This window comes from Zalophus californianus, chromosome 17, assembly GCF_009762305.2.
Source record: "Zalophus californianus isolate mZalCal1 chromosome 17, mZalCal1.pri.v2, whole genome shotgun sequence".
Classification (NCBI taxonomy): Eukaryota; Metazoa; Chordata; class Mammalia; order Carnivora; family Otariidae; genus Zalophus; species Zalophus californianus.
In genome coordinates, this window is record NC_045611.1 from 46,342,248 (window position 1) to 46,357,957 (window position 15,710).

The 15,710-nt window shown below is 50.2% G+C and overlaps 1 protein-coding gene and 1 non-coding gene across 2 annotated transcripts; both read right to left on the reverse strand.

Annotated features, from left to right (window-relative positions):
* Positions 1-1,762: 1,762 nt before the first annotated feature.
* TRNAK-UUU lies at positions 1,763-1,835 on the reverse strand. Its single transcript has one exon. It is a non-coding gene; the product is annotated as a tRNA-Lys (tRNA).
* Positions 1,836-7,619: 5,784 nt separating this feature from the next.
* LGALS4 (galectin 4) lies at positions 7,620-15,204 on the reverse strand. The gene is made up of 9 exons (XM_027620038.2): positions 14,988-15,204; positions 14,594-14,682; positions 12,534-12,738; positions 10,562-10,696; positions 9,012-9,038; positions 8,633-8,662; positions 8,254-8,342; positions 7,945-8,110; positions 7,620-7,860 (listed from the first exon to the last, which is right to left on the reverse strand). The coding sequence occupies exons 1-9, from the start codon at positions 15,030-15,032 to the stop codon at positions 7,714-7,716; spliced, it is 933 nt and encodes a 310-aa protein (XP_027475839.2). The 5' UTR covers positions 15,033-15,204; the 3' UTR covers positions 7,620-7,713.
* Positions 15,205-15,710: the final 506 nt, after the last annotated feature.

The window sequence follows — 15,710 nt, forward strand, 5'->3', positions numbered from 1 at the left end:
CCCACTCCCACAGTTCTTGCACCTGGGTTCGTGGACCGCTCCGGCCCCCGGCTTCCTGCCGGAGTGCCAACGTGGGGGATCGAGGTAGTGGGCGCCCACACACAGATGCCCAGTTGTCCCCAGGGTTCGGTGGGCTGGCGGGGTCTTCACTCTGCAGCGGCCTTGTCTCAACCGCTGGATGGCGCTCTGGCGGGGTAGGCGGGGGGGACGACTGCGTTCCGGCGCGGGGCGTTGGGCTTTGGTTCCGGGCTCGGGACAGTCCGGAGCCACGCCCTAGCCAGATGTGCCTCGCCCGGAGCCCGCGCCAAGGGTGACAGACCTGCCCCTCCCTGGCCCGCTCGGGCCATGCTGTCCTCACAAGCAAATGCGCAGTAAGTTCAGACTGTTCCTGACCTCACATGAAGCAGAGCGTAGGGTCTGAGTCTTTTTCAGGACCCATTTTCTTCCCCTTGAGATCCTTTAGGGGAAACCACCCCACCACCGAGCCCTTGAGACTCTCTGTCTGGGTGCGCCGTGTAAGCGAGGGTCCCCTCTCGCAGTTGCGGACTGGAGAAAGTCTGAATTCCCTAGTTCCCCAGTGCTCATTGTTGCATGACAGTATTTATTTTTATTGGCCTGTGTCAACTACTTGTAATTAACAAAAATTTGTGAATCTCCTGCGAAGGCTCACTTAGGTATATGAATAAAAATCTTAAAAAGAAAAAACCCACAAAAATTTGTTTAGCGATAACACTGGTAGGGAACACATTTCAAACATATACAGTTTGAAGAAAGAGCAGTTATTGGCACTTTAAAGTGGTGGGGGTCCTCGGATTAGATGGTGTGATCCATCCCTGTTAATTTTTAAACACTTTTTTATTTTATGGAACTTCAACATTTTTTAAAATTTTTTATTTAATTTTTTGAAGATTTTTTATTTATTTGGGAGAGAAAGAATGAGAGACAGAGAGCATGAGAGGGAGGAGGGTCGGAGGGAGAAGCTGACTCCCTGCTGAGTAGGAAGCCCAATGTGGGACTCGATTCCGGGACTTCAGGATCATGACCTGAGCTGAAGGCAGTTGCTTAACCAACTGAGCCACCCAGGCATCTGGAACTTCAACATTTTTAAAGTAGGCTCCACGCCCAGCATGGAGCCGGATGCTGGGTTAAACTCAGAACCCTGAGATCAAGACCTGAGCTCAAATCAAAAGTCAGATGCTTAAGAGACTGAGCCACCCTGGCGCCCCACTATTGATTTCTTTTTTAACACATGGGCCATCTAGAAGGGTGTTGTTTAATTTCCACATATTTGGAGATTTCCTAAAATTTTTTTATGGTTGGTTTCTAACTTAATTCCATTAACTTTGGAGAATATACTTGGTATGATTTCAATTTGTGTAAATTTATTACAACTTTTTTATGGCCTTATTTTATGATCTCTGGAGAATTTTCCAAGTGTACTTGAAAATAGTGTATGTTCTGCTTTTGTTAGGTGGAATGTTAGCTTGTGGTTCAAACTGGTTGATCATGTCTCTATGTCTTTTCCATCCTTACTAATTTCTGTCTGGTTGTTCTATCAGTTACTGAAAGAGGGGTATTGCAACTTATAATTGTTCAGTGGTCTATTGGTCATGTGTCTGGGGTCTGTTGTTAGTATACATTTTTATTTGATACATATATTTACTATATATGTATATGTGTGTAGCCATCTGGTGTATTGCCCCTTTTATCACTATGAAATGTCCTTCTTTGTCTCTAGTACAGTTTCTTTAAGTAGGCTCCATGCCCAATATGGGACTTGAACTCATGACCCTGAGATCAAAAGTCACATGCTCTACTGACTGAGCCAGCCAGGCGCCCCTCTGTACAATTTATTATTTTTTTTTAAGATTTTATTTATTTATTTATTTATTTGGGCTGGAGGGGGGCATACAAGTCCATACACGAGCCAGGGGAGAGGCAGTGGGGGAGGGAGAGGGAGAGAGAATTTGAACAAAACTCCCAGTCTGCTGCAGAGTAGCAGCCCGACTCTGGCTGGAGCCCTCCACTGTGATGTCATGACCTGAGCTGAAACTAAGTTAGATGCTCAACCACCTGAGCAACCCAGGCACCCCTATTACAATTTCTTTTAATAGCTATTGTGTCTGATAGTAATTCTGTGCTTCTTAGTCTCTTATGGTTATTGTTGGCATGGTATATCTTTTTTTAAGTTTATTTATTTAAGTATTGTCCATACCTGACGTGGGGCTCGAACTTATGATGCCGAGATCAAGAGTCCCATGCTCCCCGAACAGGGCCAGCCAGGCGCCCCCCATGGTATATCTTTTCTCATCCTTTTACTTTCAACTTATCGGTGTCTAAGATCTAAAGTGTGTCTTTTATAGACAGAATTTACTTGGATCTTGCTTTCTAATTCAGTCCAACAGTATGTTACTAATGGATCGCTTCAAAATCAATTACCCCATAACTTAGCACCATAACATTTTTATGATCTCACCCAGTTTCTGAAGTTAGGATCCAGGTGGTTGTGGCTCTGATTTTCCATGGAGTTACGCTCAAACCGTCTGTGGAGTTGCCGTCATCAGAAAGAAGATTTCGCAAACTCCGGCTGTGGCCAAACCCACTCATTGCCCCGTTGAGTATGGCTCCCAGGCTAAGAATAGGTTGTACATTTTTAAATAGCTGAAAACAATAAAAAGAATATTTCTTAGGGCGCCTGGGTGGCTCAGTTGGTTAAGTGACTGCCTCCGGCTCAGGTCATGATCCTGGAGTCCTGGGATCGAGTCCCGCATCGGGCTCCCCGCTCAGCAGGGAGTCGTCTGCTTCTCCCTCTGACCCTCTTCCCTCTCATGCTCTCTCTCATTCTCTCTCTCTCAAATAAATAAATAAATAAATAAGTAAATAGAATATTTCTTACCACTAAAAAGTATATGGAATTCAAATCTCAGCGTCCATAACTCAGGTTTTATGGGAACACAGCAAGCCTCTTGCGTGTCCGTCCTGCCCAATGGCTGCTTTTGTGCTTGGTCGGTGGAGTTCAGTTGTGGTGGAGACTAGATCACCCCCAATGCCTAACATATTCACCATGTGGCCGTTACAGAAAAGGTTTGCAACCTCTGCGCAGAAGCCTTGACTTGGACGAGAGGAGCCCCTTCTGGGGAGGTTCACACACTTGGCTGTTGGCAGCAGTTTTCAGTTTCTCGTCACATGGGCCATTACACACGACTGTTCGAGAAGCATCTTGACTCCTCCTAGAGGAGCGATCCAGGAGTGAGAGAAGCTGGAGTGTCTCTTAGAACCTAACTTTCTGCCATATTCTTAGTCACACACAGCAACGCAGGTACAGCTTGGGAGGAGAGTTCACAAGGGTGTGAACACCATTGGAGGCCACCTTGTTGGCTGACCACGACATCAGTCTCTGCCTTTTGATTGGAATGTTTATTTCATTTACACTTGAGGTAATCATTGAGATAATTGCCTTCCCGGCTACCTTGTTTGCTCTTTGTTTGTGCTCTCTGTTAATCCTTCACTACCTTCTTTTGTGTTAAACTTAATTTTTTAAAAATTTTTTAAATTTAAATTTTATTTTTTTAAAGATTTTATTTATTTATTTGAGAGAGGGGGAGAGAGAGAAAGAGAGCATAAGCAGGGGGAGTGGCAGGCAGAGGGAGAGGGAGAAGCAGGCTCCCTGCTGAGCAGGGAGCCAGGCACAGGGCTCAATCCCAGGACCCTGGGACCATGACCTGAGCTGAAGGCAGATGCTTAACCAACTGAGCCACCCAGGTGCCCCAACAATTTTTTTTAAAAAGTAGGCTCCATAGGAGCCCAGTGTGGGGCTTGAACTCATAACCCTGAGATCAGGGACCTGAGCTGACATCAAGAGTTAGATGCTTAACCAACTGAGCCACCCGGGTGCCTCTATGCCTCCCTCTTTGCTATTTGTTTTTACTCTCTGTTAATCCTTCACTACTTTCTTTTGTGTCAAACAATTTTTAATGAATCATTTAAATTCCTCTACTGACTTTTTTTAGCAGTACTTTTTGAAAGTAGTTTTTTAAGTGGTCACTCTAGGGATTACAATATATATCTTAACTTATCACAGTCAACTTTATTTATTTTTAGAGATTTTATTTTATTATTATTTTTTAAAGATTTTATTTGACAGAGAGAGAGAAAGAGCGAGCACAAGTGGGGGAAGCAGCAGGCAGAGGGAGAAGCAGGCTTCCTGCTCAGGGACTCGATTCCAGGACCCTGGGATCATGACCTGAGCCAAAGGTAGACACCCAACCAACTGAGCCAGCTAGGCACCCAAGATTTTATTTAAAAAAATAATAACAGGGGCACCTGGGTGGCTCAGTCATTAGGCATCTGCCTTCAGCTCGGGTCATGATCCCGGGGTCCTGGGATCGAGCCCCGCATCGGGCTCCCTGCTCAGCGGGAGGCCTGCTTCTCCCTCTCCCTCCCCCCCTGTTTGTGTTCCCTCTCTCGCTGTATCTCTCTCTGTCAAATAAATAAATAAAATCTTAAAAAAAAATAATAACAAAGATTTTATTTTTAAGTAATCTCAGATGCCCTACTTACCGCAGTCAAGTTTAAGTTAATACTGATTGAATTCCAGTAAAATGTAGCAGCTTTGCTCCATATACCTCTATTTCCCACTCCGCTCTGAGCTATTATTGTCAAATATGATCACATACAGATATGCTGTATATGCTACAATATAGTGTTATAGTCTTCTTTATAAAATATTTTATTTTTTTTAATATTTTATTTATTTATTTGAGAGAGAGAATGAGAGAGAGAGAGAGAGCACATGAGAGGAGGGAGGGTCAGAGGGAGAAGCAGACTCCCTGCTGATCAGGGAGCCCGATGCGGGACTCGATCCTGGAACTCCAGGATCATGACCTGAGCCGAAGGCAGTCGCCCAACCAACTGAGCCACCCAGGCGCCCTCCTTATAAAATATTTTATTTTATTTTTTTAAAATATTTTACTTTATTTATTTGAGAGAGAGAATGAGATAGAGAGAGTACATGAGAGGGGGGAGGGTCAGAGGGAGAAGCAGACTCCCCGCTGAGCAGGGAGCCTGATGTGGGACTCGATCCCAGGACCCCAGGATCATGACCTGAGCCGAAGGCAGTTGCTTAACCAACTGAGCCACCCAGGCGCCCTAAAATATTTTAAAAGAAATCAAAAGATGAGCAGCTGGCTGGCTCAGTCAGGAGAGCATGTAACTCTTGACCTTGGGGTCACGAGTTCGAGCCCCATGTTGGGTGTAGACATTACTAAGAAAAACAAAATAACAACTAAAAACTAAAAAAAAAAGGGGGGGAAGAAATCAAAAGAAGTAAACAGAAAAAATATATTTATACAATTAAAAAGTATTTATCTACATACTTATAATTCCTGGGTCTCTTTATTTCTTTCTGTGGATTTGAGTTTCTGCTTGAGGTCAGTTTCTTTCATCGTGAAGGACTTCCTTTAGCATTCCCTAGAGAGCAGCTCTGCTAGCAATGAATTCTCAGCTTTTGTTCATCTGGGAGTGTCTTTATTTTGCTTTTGTTTTGAAATAGTTTTGTGGAATATGGAATTATTTGTTGACAGTTTTGTTTTTCTCTTGGCAGCACTTTGAATCATTCGACTGTTTTCTGATCTTCACCGTTTCTACAAAAAGTTAGCTGTTAATTGTACTTCTGTTCCCTTCTACGTGATGAGCTGTTTTCACTTCCTGCTTTCAAAGCCTTCTCTTTTATTTTATTCCAGCAGTTTGTCTATGATGGGTCTAGGTGTGGCTCTCTTTGTGTTTATCCTACTTGCAGTTCATTGAGCTTCTTGGATCTATAAATTAATGCCTTTCAAGAACTTTAGTAAGTTTGCAGCCATTATTTCTTCAACCATGTTGCAGCATCGATAGAAAACTAAACATGACCTCTCCGGCTCAGCCCCTCTCCCTGAGCCCCTCCAGGCTCTGTTACTGATTTGTCTCTCCACTGCTATCCCTGGGACATGCCACCCTGGTCAGTGACTGCCCAGGGAGAGAGGGGAGCAAAAGGGAGAAGTAGTCTCCACTCCCACGTGGCCGAGAAGGAAGAAAAGAACATCTCAGACTGGAGGCTGCCCAGGTCAGCCCTCTTCCATTCCCAACCTCCCCAGGATCCACCCCAGGTCTGAGGGCCCACAGAACATCCTTGGTCAGTGTTTGCCAAAGCGGTTCTACCGCTTTGATCAATTCGCTGTGATTCTATCATCTGGAGAGTTTAAGAAAAATATTGGTGCCTAGGACCCACTACTGATTTACCAGGCTAGAACATACAAAATTATTGGCCTTTACCCTACAAAAAATGGCATATGCATATGGTTTAACCTAATAATGGTCTGGATTGGGGTCAGGTATCAATATTTTTTAAAAGCTCCCCAGATGATTGGAATGTACAGCTAAGTTTGAGAACTAGATTAGAAGAATAAATGAGACAGGAAACAGAATGAATGAACGAATGAATGGACACTGAGAAATGCCTGAATAATGGATATGTGAACGAGTGAGTGAATGAATAAAAGAATGTATGAATGGGTGAATGAAAGTGTAAATAAATGAACACATGATTGAATCAACCAAGACTGACTTGGTAAGAAGACAATTGGATGGATGGCAGATGGTTAGTGGACAGATGGAGAGATGAAATGATAAACGAATGGACAAAGAGTTGGAAATGGATGGAAGAATAGATCCTAAAGAGATGGATGGATGACAGGATAGAGAATGAAGAAGTGGATGGCCGAACAGAGGGATGAATGGGCACATGGAGGATGTATGGATGGATGTGACGGAAGGCAGAGAATTGCATGGACAAATGGAGGGATGAAGAGATGAATGCATGAGTTGGGTATAAGGATGGCTGAATGGATAGACGGATGGATGAGTAAATAAATCAATGGTTAGAAATTTGAATGGATGGGTGGTCAGATGGATGGTTGAAGGGCTGGCTGGCGAATGAGTGCACAAATAGTTGGATAGGTGGAGAGCGAGATGGACAGGTGAGTGGATGAATGGTTGGATTTTTTTTTTTTTATGTTTTAGATTTAAAAAAAAATTTTTAAGTAATCTCTACACCCAACGTGGGGCTCAAACTCACAACTCTGAGATCAAGGGTTGCTTGCTTCACCAACCAAGCCAGCCAGGTGCCCGTGGTTGGATGTTTAGATGGATGGATGAACATATGCTCGGATGGATATTTGGAGAGATTGATGGATGTTGAGATGGATGAATGGAGAGGCAGATGCATGGACGGGTGGAAAAACAGGCTGTATAGCGATTAAGTATGTAGCCAGACCACCTTGATTTGAATCCTCGTTCTGCCATTGATGGGCTGTGTGACCTTGGGCAATTTGCTTTATTTTAATTTGCCTGTTTCCTCATCTTTTCCAGAGGGAAGATAATAATAGTTCCCACCTCCTGGTATTTTTGTGAGGACTGAACAAGCTGATACACATAAATCCCAAGATCTGTGTCTGGGATATTCCTGGATTTATTGTGATGGGAGGATGGATGGACAGTTGACTGGATGGCTGAATGGACAGTGTATGATTGAATCAAGGAAGGAAGGAACCGGTGAGGGAGGTGAACGGAGTCACGGACACTCATGAGACACCCACAGGCATTTTATTAGGGGCTTAGAAGGGAGTCCTGTGGGACCTTTCCCTCTGTATTCCCAAGAGTTGTGACCCTGGGAATAGATCAGACTTGGACATAGGACAAGGTGATATCACCCTGGATCTCCAGCACGTCCACATTCTGGAAGGCCGAAAGGCGATGGGGATAGTCGAAGAGGTGCTGGCTGTTGGCGTACACCTTGAAACGATCTATGCCACAGCGAATGGACAGCTGCAGAGAGAGGGCAGGCTTGAGGCCAGGGCCGGGACAGAGGCTTTGGAGGGAAGGGGGGTGGGAAGGGGACCCCAGACTCACATCAAAGAATTGCCCAGGACCAAAAGGGTTGTAGGAGATCTTCCTGTCCTCGGACCCCCATGAACCATTCAGATAGCTGTTCCGAATCACGAGACCCTCGGTCAGACGAGGGTTAATGTGCAGAGCCAGGTCCCCTGAGGATCCCACCATGAAGTTGATGACAAAGCTGAAGGCAGAGAGGGACAGAGGTGGGAGTCAGATGGGGGGTCAGTGCCTGGTTCTCCAAGGGAGAAGGGGATTGGGGCCCAGACCCCCGGGTCTGAGGGAGGAAGGGGGCTGAGGATTCCCACCTCAGTCTAGATTGTGTACCTCTTGCCCATGGGGGGTATGGAGCCCTTGATTATGATGGTTCTTCGGGCTGTAAGACCTCCTTGCAAACTCTTCCTAAATGGCACAGGCTGTAGGAAGAGAACATGAGGTCCTATTATCTCTCAGGTCACCAGAAGCCAGGCAGGGACAAATTTTCAGAGAGGGGTGCCCACTCCTAGGAAATGTCCCCAACCCCCATCCCCTCCCCGCTCCGGCCACCAACTCCAGCCTCTCCCTACCTCCCAACCCAACACCCTCTGCCCACTCTATTTCCCACCCTCTCAGGGCCCCAGTGGTCAGGGCCCCCTACCCACCATCAGTTTCTGCTTCCCCACAAACTGCCTGCCACAGGGCCCTAAACTCCCACAGGACACTTTACCGGGTTGAAGATTGGGGGTCCCTCCATGGTCTGTGAAGTGAGGAAGGAGAGATATTAGCCTATAACATTCCACAAATATGTACGGCACACTGACTACATGTAGGCACATCTCTGGGCGCTGGATGGGTATGACTCGGGGGCCCGACCTCCTTGGCCCCTGCACTTCTCTCCACCCCTCCCCCCCACCAAATGGCCCCACAACCCTCCCACTTCACAGGCAGCTGACTTGGCTATTGGTGGGTGTGTCCAGGACCCGACAGATGGATCGAAGGCAGAGATGGTGAGGGGGGCTGGGGGTCTTTCGGCTGCCCCAAGACCTCCTCATGCCACCAAACCCCCACCACGAGGAGAAACCCACCGCCCCTCAGCAGGTACTTACTGGGTACACTGGAGTTCCCGGGGATGTCTGTGGACACAAAGACAATGTGTGAAGGCAGGCAGGCAATGAGGGAGACCCCAAATTAGGGCTTGGAGGGTGTCAAGGATGCGTGCCCAGGGCAGCCCCACCACTCCCGTCCGAAGGAACTCGGGGGTCAAAGAGTGGCACCTGGTGGCTTATGAGCGGAGAAGAACTTGCCATGTTTAGGAAGTTGCCATGAACTCCAGTGAGCAGTGACACTCCACCCCTTTAGGGCAGGCCTGGTAAATTCTATTTACCTCCCTCATCCTGCTCCCGCCTGTCTGGGAGCCCTCATCCGCCCCCTCCTCCCCCTCAACCTGGCAGCTTCCATAACACGGATACTCCCCAGAACATCCTCCCAGCCCACACCACAGATGCCCCTGCTCACCTCACCCCGTCCTGACGGGGCCCTCGCTCTTGGTGCCCAGCGCTGGGGCAGGGAGCAGCCGTGCCTTTCCCCTGCCGGCCTCAGGCTCGCTCAAGTCTGCGTGTGTCTCTGTTCCTGTCTCTCAGTCTCTGTCTCTCCCTGTCTTTGTTCTGTTCTCTCTTGTCTGCACTTTCTCACAGGTGCGGGCTTGGAAGGCCTCCCCCGCCCCCGTAAGTTATATCCATTTGTTCTCTCGGTTCCCTCCTCTTCCCAGCGATCTCCTTGACTTCCATTTTAAGCCAGCGATTCTGAAGGCCCTTCCAAAATAGCCTTATTGTCGTTTTTCTTGTTCAAGTGCATGGATGAAGTACCACGGTCAAATGAACACCCACAGGCCCGTGGCTCCTCGCGGACGAAGACATTCCATTCTTGCTGGTCCCTCATCTGGGCACAGACCCCCCGCCTGCCACTCACCAGCTCCATGACCTCGGGCAAGTTACTTAAGCTCTCTGCGCCTCAGTTCCCACATCTGTCCCAATGGGCCCGAGGATCATCGAGCGTGGGGGTCGGGGGGGCCTTACGGGTTGGGGAGGGTAGCGCCCGGCGGGAGGCTAGGGCTGCTGTGGCTGTTTTGGTGGCTGTTTGTTCACCGTGGCCCTGGGAGTGGGGTTTCTAGGTCGCCGGGGGCATGTCTGCTCCCAGCCATTTCCAGGGGAGTGTGGGCCGGTCCCCAGGCTCGCCCACAATTGTTGTTGTGCGCTTTTCTCTGGACAGCGCTTCCCACGGGTGTGGGCGGCATCTCGTTGTGATTCGAAGTGACTTTCTTGGTGACTAGCCATGTTAGGCAGTTGCTCGTGAACTTGCCTGTGGTTCCTGTGGCTTTTGTCCCTTCTTATCTTGGCTTCCTGACTCAGCTTACGGCTTTCCTCCTCCTCCTCCAGGAAGCCCTTCCCTTGGCCTCCCCAAACCTCGGGTCTGTCTCCCATCCCTGCCCTGACCGCTTGCAGCCAACACCATCTGGTGAAACGTCTTCCCAGTGGACGGGGTCGGTTGCCTCTGGGTCTGCGGCCCCTGGCACAGAGCAGGTGCTTGGGACACAGATGAATGTGGGCCTGGATTAAGGAAGGAAGCAGGGCGCATAAGAGAGGGAGACACCACACACCTGGCCTGGGCGCGGGTTGCCACCGATGAAGTTGATTGATTGAAGCTCCACGTCCCCATCCACTTGCAGGTGAGTGACCATCTGTAGGGGCAGCCGGTGCCCGAACTCGTAGAAGGGATTTCCATTTACCACCACCTGGGGGGCAGGGGTAAGGCCAGAGTCAGCACCCAGGACCTTGGGAAGGCAGACACAGGAAGTAGGGAGCAACGATCATTTTAACTTGGACTGCAGTCTTGGAGGGGAGCTGGATAGCCACAGAATGGGGAATCTTGGAGTCCACAGGTCAGAGGTCAAGCCAGGGTCAAAAGTCAGCTCACAGACTGGCAGATGGAAGAGAACAGAGAATTTAGTCAGGATAGCGATCCAGAGAGGATCCAGTCCGAGTCCTGGTTTTGGCACCAAATGAGTTGGGCCTGAGTCTAGCTCTGATGTGTGGGCTGTCTGACCTCAGGGATGACGTGTGGGCTGTCTGACCTCAGGGAAGTCACTTTCCCTCCCTGAGCCTCTGTTTCCCCATCTGTAAAATGGAGGCTGGCTCTGGGATTGTTGGGAACATTAAAACCCAGCCAGGCATGTCAAAGGTGTTCTGGAAATCCTCTGTAGAGCCTTGCCTAATTATCTTTTCTTTTTCTTTTTTAAGATTTCATTTATTTATTTGAGAGAAATAGAGAGAGAAAGCATGCGCAGGGGCAGAGGAGATGGAGAAGAAGACTCCCCGCTGAGCAGGGAGCCCGACGCGGGGCTCAATCCCAGGACCCCGGGATCATGACCTGAGCCAAAGGCAGACGCTTAACCGACTGAGCCACCCAGGCGCCCCTCAGCTCAGGTCTCGATCTCAGGGTTGTGAGTTCAAGCCCTGCTCTGGGATCCATGCAGTAAAATAAAATAAATAAATAATAATAATAAAATAAAGACACAGGAAGAGATCCAGGCCAAGAGAAGTCAGGATAAAGGCCACCCCTGGGGATAAGGGGACTGGAAGGGACATGAAGGGTTTCTGGGGCTGGAGGGCTTGTTTCTGGACCTAGGTGCTGGTTCCACAGGTGTGTGTTCTCTCCATGGAGAACCAGTGAGCTGGGTACACATGACCCACACTCTTCAGTAACCCATTAAAAAAAAATGCTTGCATAATAGTAATCAATCACAACGTGTGGGCCTTATCCGCGCCTGGTTCCAAGTGTAGAAACGTTAAGGTGTTTATGAGGTGGTCGGAACTCTGACTGGATGTGGGGGCGCTGAGGAAGAACGGTCAGTGTTTTCCGTGGGCCAGTGGCATCATGTGCTCCCGAAACTCGAGATATTTCTGAATAACACGATATCTGGGATCAGTGCTTACATCCTATGCAAGGGGAAGGGTGAGGGCAAAGGGACCCAGAGCTGGCCAAGGAGACCAGGGGGTGGCTGTGCCCTCTCTTCCTTCTGTGTGTGTTCAGAGTTCACCAGAAGAAATAGCAAAAATAGGGGTGCCTGGGTGGTTCAGGTCATGATCCCAGCCAGGGTCCCGGGATCTAGCTCCCCCCGTCTGGCTCCTTGCTCATCGGGGAGCCTGCTTCTCCCGCTCGCTCTGCCCTTCCCCCACTGCTCGCGCGCGCGCGCGCGCGCGTGTGTGTGTGTGTGTGCGCGCTCGCTCTCTCTCTCTCTCCCAAATAAATAAATAAAACCTTTAAAAAAATAGCAAAAATATGCATTTTGCAAGAACACGGAGGAACAAGGTGAGACACATGAAACATTAGAAAGCTATCCCCCGTGGAGGAATAGGAATGAGAAACAAGAGGAAAAAGAATGTTTTTTAGGAGAAAAATGTTTTACTAGGCAGGAAGGAAGGAAGGAAGGAAAAGAGAAAAGTGAGGTAGGAAGGGTGGTGGGGAGAGGGAAGGCGGAGGAGGGAGGAGGGGCCAGGAGGAGGGGCAGGGACAGATGGAAGACAGGGAGGGGGGAGGGAGGAGGGGAGGCCCCGCCCCCGAGTTCAGACCTTGTAGTGCTCCGCCTGGACCATGAACACCAGCTCGAAGGCCGCGCCCTTGCGGAAGGGCATGCTCCGCTTCTTCTCCTCGCTGCCCCACTTGCCGCCCTGTTGCGAGTTGAAGACCACCTTGTCCCAGCCATCAAAGCGGGGATTGAAGTGGAAGGCAATGTCCGCTCCACAATGCTGCCCCGCCACGAAGTTCACGGAGAACCTGGCGGGACAGGAAGGGCTGTTCCCCCTGGCCCCACCTGCCCGAGCATGGGGCCCTCCTCCGGGAAGCCCTCCCTGACCTACCCTGTTCCAAGGTCCTGGAACACGTCCCTGAACTGGGCGGGAGGGGGTTGGGGGACGAAGACAAAATGGGACAACACACTTGGCCACTGTTGCCACTAGAGAGGAGGGGGTGGGCAGTGCCCCTGAAGTTCAGGAGGCAGATTCCCTCGGCAACGCATTCCCTCTCTCCCTTTCCTTACCAGGCCACCGCACCGCCCCCGCCCCCAGCCTCTCCCAACTTGGCAACTGGGACTCCTGCATTTCCTCCTTCACCATGGGCCAGACACTGTCCTAGGAACCCTACATATATCCGTTAAGGTCTCTCTGCTGCCACCCTGACCCCCCAGGCCACTCCCCACCTGCAGCCAGGGGGACCCAATGAACAGCCAAGTCAGAGCACCACCCACACCTCCCCTCATGCCAGCATCCCTGAAGTTATTCTAACTGGGCAAACACACACCTGCCTCAGGGCCTTTGTACGGCTGTTCTTGCTGCTGGTCTCTACTCCCAGGCTCCCTCCCCCCCTCCTTTGAGTCTTTGCGGAAGTGTTCCCTTCCCAGAGAGGCCTTCCCCGGCTACCCTATTTAAAGGGACAATGCCACGCCCCTCTCCCCCCCCCCACATCCATTCCCCATCTCCTCTCCCTGTTTATTTGTCTCCATAGCACTTAGCACCACTGGACCCTGCACATTTGATTTTTATCTTTCTTCTCTCCTACTAGGATGTCAGCTCCATGTGAGCAGAGATCTTGGTCCTGGGGACTGCTCTGTCCCCAGTGGCTAGGCACATAGTGAGCATTCAGTGAGCAAAAAAAAAAAAAAAACCACGATGAATAAAGAAACAACAGTGCCAGGGTGCTGGGTGGCTCAGTCGTTAAGCATCTGCCTTCGGCTCAGGTCATGATCCCAGGGTCCTGGGATCGAGCCCTGCATCGGGCTCCGGGCTCAGCAGGGAATCTGCTTCTCCCTCTGCCCCTCCCCCTGCTTGTGCTCTATCTTTCTCTCTCAAATAAATAAAATCTTTTTTTTAAACCTTTTTTTAAAAAAAAGATTTTATTTATTTATTTGACAGAGAGAAACGGAACGCAAGCAGGGAGAGTGGGAGAGGGAGAAGCGGGCTTCCCGCCGAGCAAGGAGCCCGATGTGGGGCTCGATCCCAGGGCCCCGGGACCATGACCTGAGCCGAAGGCAGACGCTTAACGACTGAGCCACCCAGGCGCCCCTCAAATAAATAAAATCTTAAAAAAAAGAAAGAAAGAAAGAAAAAGAAACAAAACAAAAACCCCCAACGGTGCCTTGAGGTCAGTTCAATTGTCATCACCATCTTAAGGCCATAAAAAAATGCTAAGACTTATTTTAATGCTTCCTTTCCAGTTCTCCATGTTTTACACATGGAATCCTCAAAGCAATCCCATCTTACAGATGGGAAAAGAAAGCACAGAGAGGTTTCCCAGTCACACAGTTGGGCAGTCACAGAGCTGGCCGGCTCTGAGCCTGTGGTCTGAATTCTTGTTATCACACCCAGCAGTTCCAATCCGACATCCCAACTCCTGGGCTGCCTCTGGTGGTGAGCCTCCCTCACTGCCCTTCCCCCCCAGCCCCCAGACTCCCCGTTCCTGTCACCATGCCCTGGACGTCCCAGGCTCGGGCTGGTCTTTGGCTATTGGGTACCGTGGCCCAGAGTCACCTTCCCAAGCACGGTGGAGGAAGGGGAGAAGGCCTCCTGCATTAGGGATGGTAGCCCCTCTTTGTGGCACCCCCCCAGCCTCACCTGGCAGCGGGGGAGTACCTTACCTCTTCATGTGCTCGCTGGCCACTCCTTGGATGTACACAGACATTCCCACACTGAGACCACCCGGGATGGGCTGGTTGTAGGGCAGAGTCTGTGGAAGGGGACTGGTAAGCCTTTCCCCCTCACCGAGAAGCCCCCCACTCTCATTCGCAAGGGAGAGGACACCAGGGGTGAGGGGTCAGCGTGAAGGGGAAGAGGGCCAAGAGTCAGGGATGGGCATAAGTAGCCCGAGGGTCAGGGTAGGAGCAAATCAAGCTTCAGGGCTGAATCAGACTCCAGGGTGGGGTGGGTGCCTCCAAGGATCACCCTCCAAGGGGTGAGAGTAAACTGGTGTGTGGGGGGGTCAGGGTGGCGCTAAGCTGGGACCCGTGGTTAGGTCCTGGGTCGCCGTCTTACCGGATTGTAAGTGGGCTGGTAGCCAGGTGCAGGGATATAGGCCATCTTGAGAGGCTGGGCTGATGGCTTGTCCAGTGAGAAGAGATGCAAAGCAGGCAATGATGGCGGGCGGCAGGTGGTGGGTGGCTCTTATACCTGAGGAAAAGGGAGTGGCTGGCTAGGCAGGGTCCGTGGGCTTCCTCTTCTGGGTATCCCAGGCTCACATCTTTTTCTAGGGCACCCCCTTGTGTCCCTTCTCTTGCTAGCCTCACTGGTCACCAGCCAGAACCCAGATCAGCTGGGCTAGGCCGGGGGTTGGGGTGAGGGGGGGGACACACCCAGATCAGGCCGGAGCGGGGGGCCGGGGGGGGGGGATACTTTAGGCCCTTCTGCAAAGAGGAAGTGCTAATGAACTTTGGGCCTGCCAGGGCCTTATCAGAGCCCATAAAAGCCTGCCCAGACCTTCGTTAGCAGAGGGAGGTGAAGACCAGGAGGGCTGGGCAGGGCAAGGCTGCAGGAGTGGCCCATGACAGATGGGCCACGGAAGGAAGTGAAAGCAGGGAGGAACGGGGTGCTCTGGACACCCCTAGGAACTAGGAAAGGACCTACATTTATTGCATGCCCACTACGTGCCCGACCCATGTACATTTGACTGTAGCTATGGTTTCAGTCATGATTTCTGGAGCCAGAGGTTCTGGGTTCAAATCTTGCCTCAGCCCCTTCCTGGCTGTTTTGTCTTGGCTC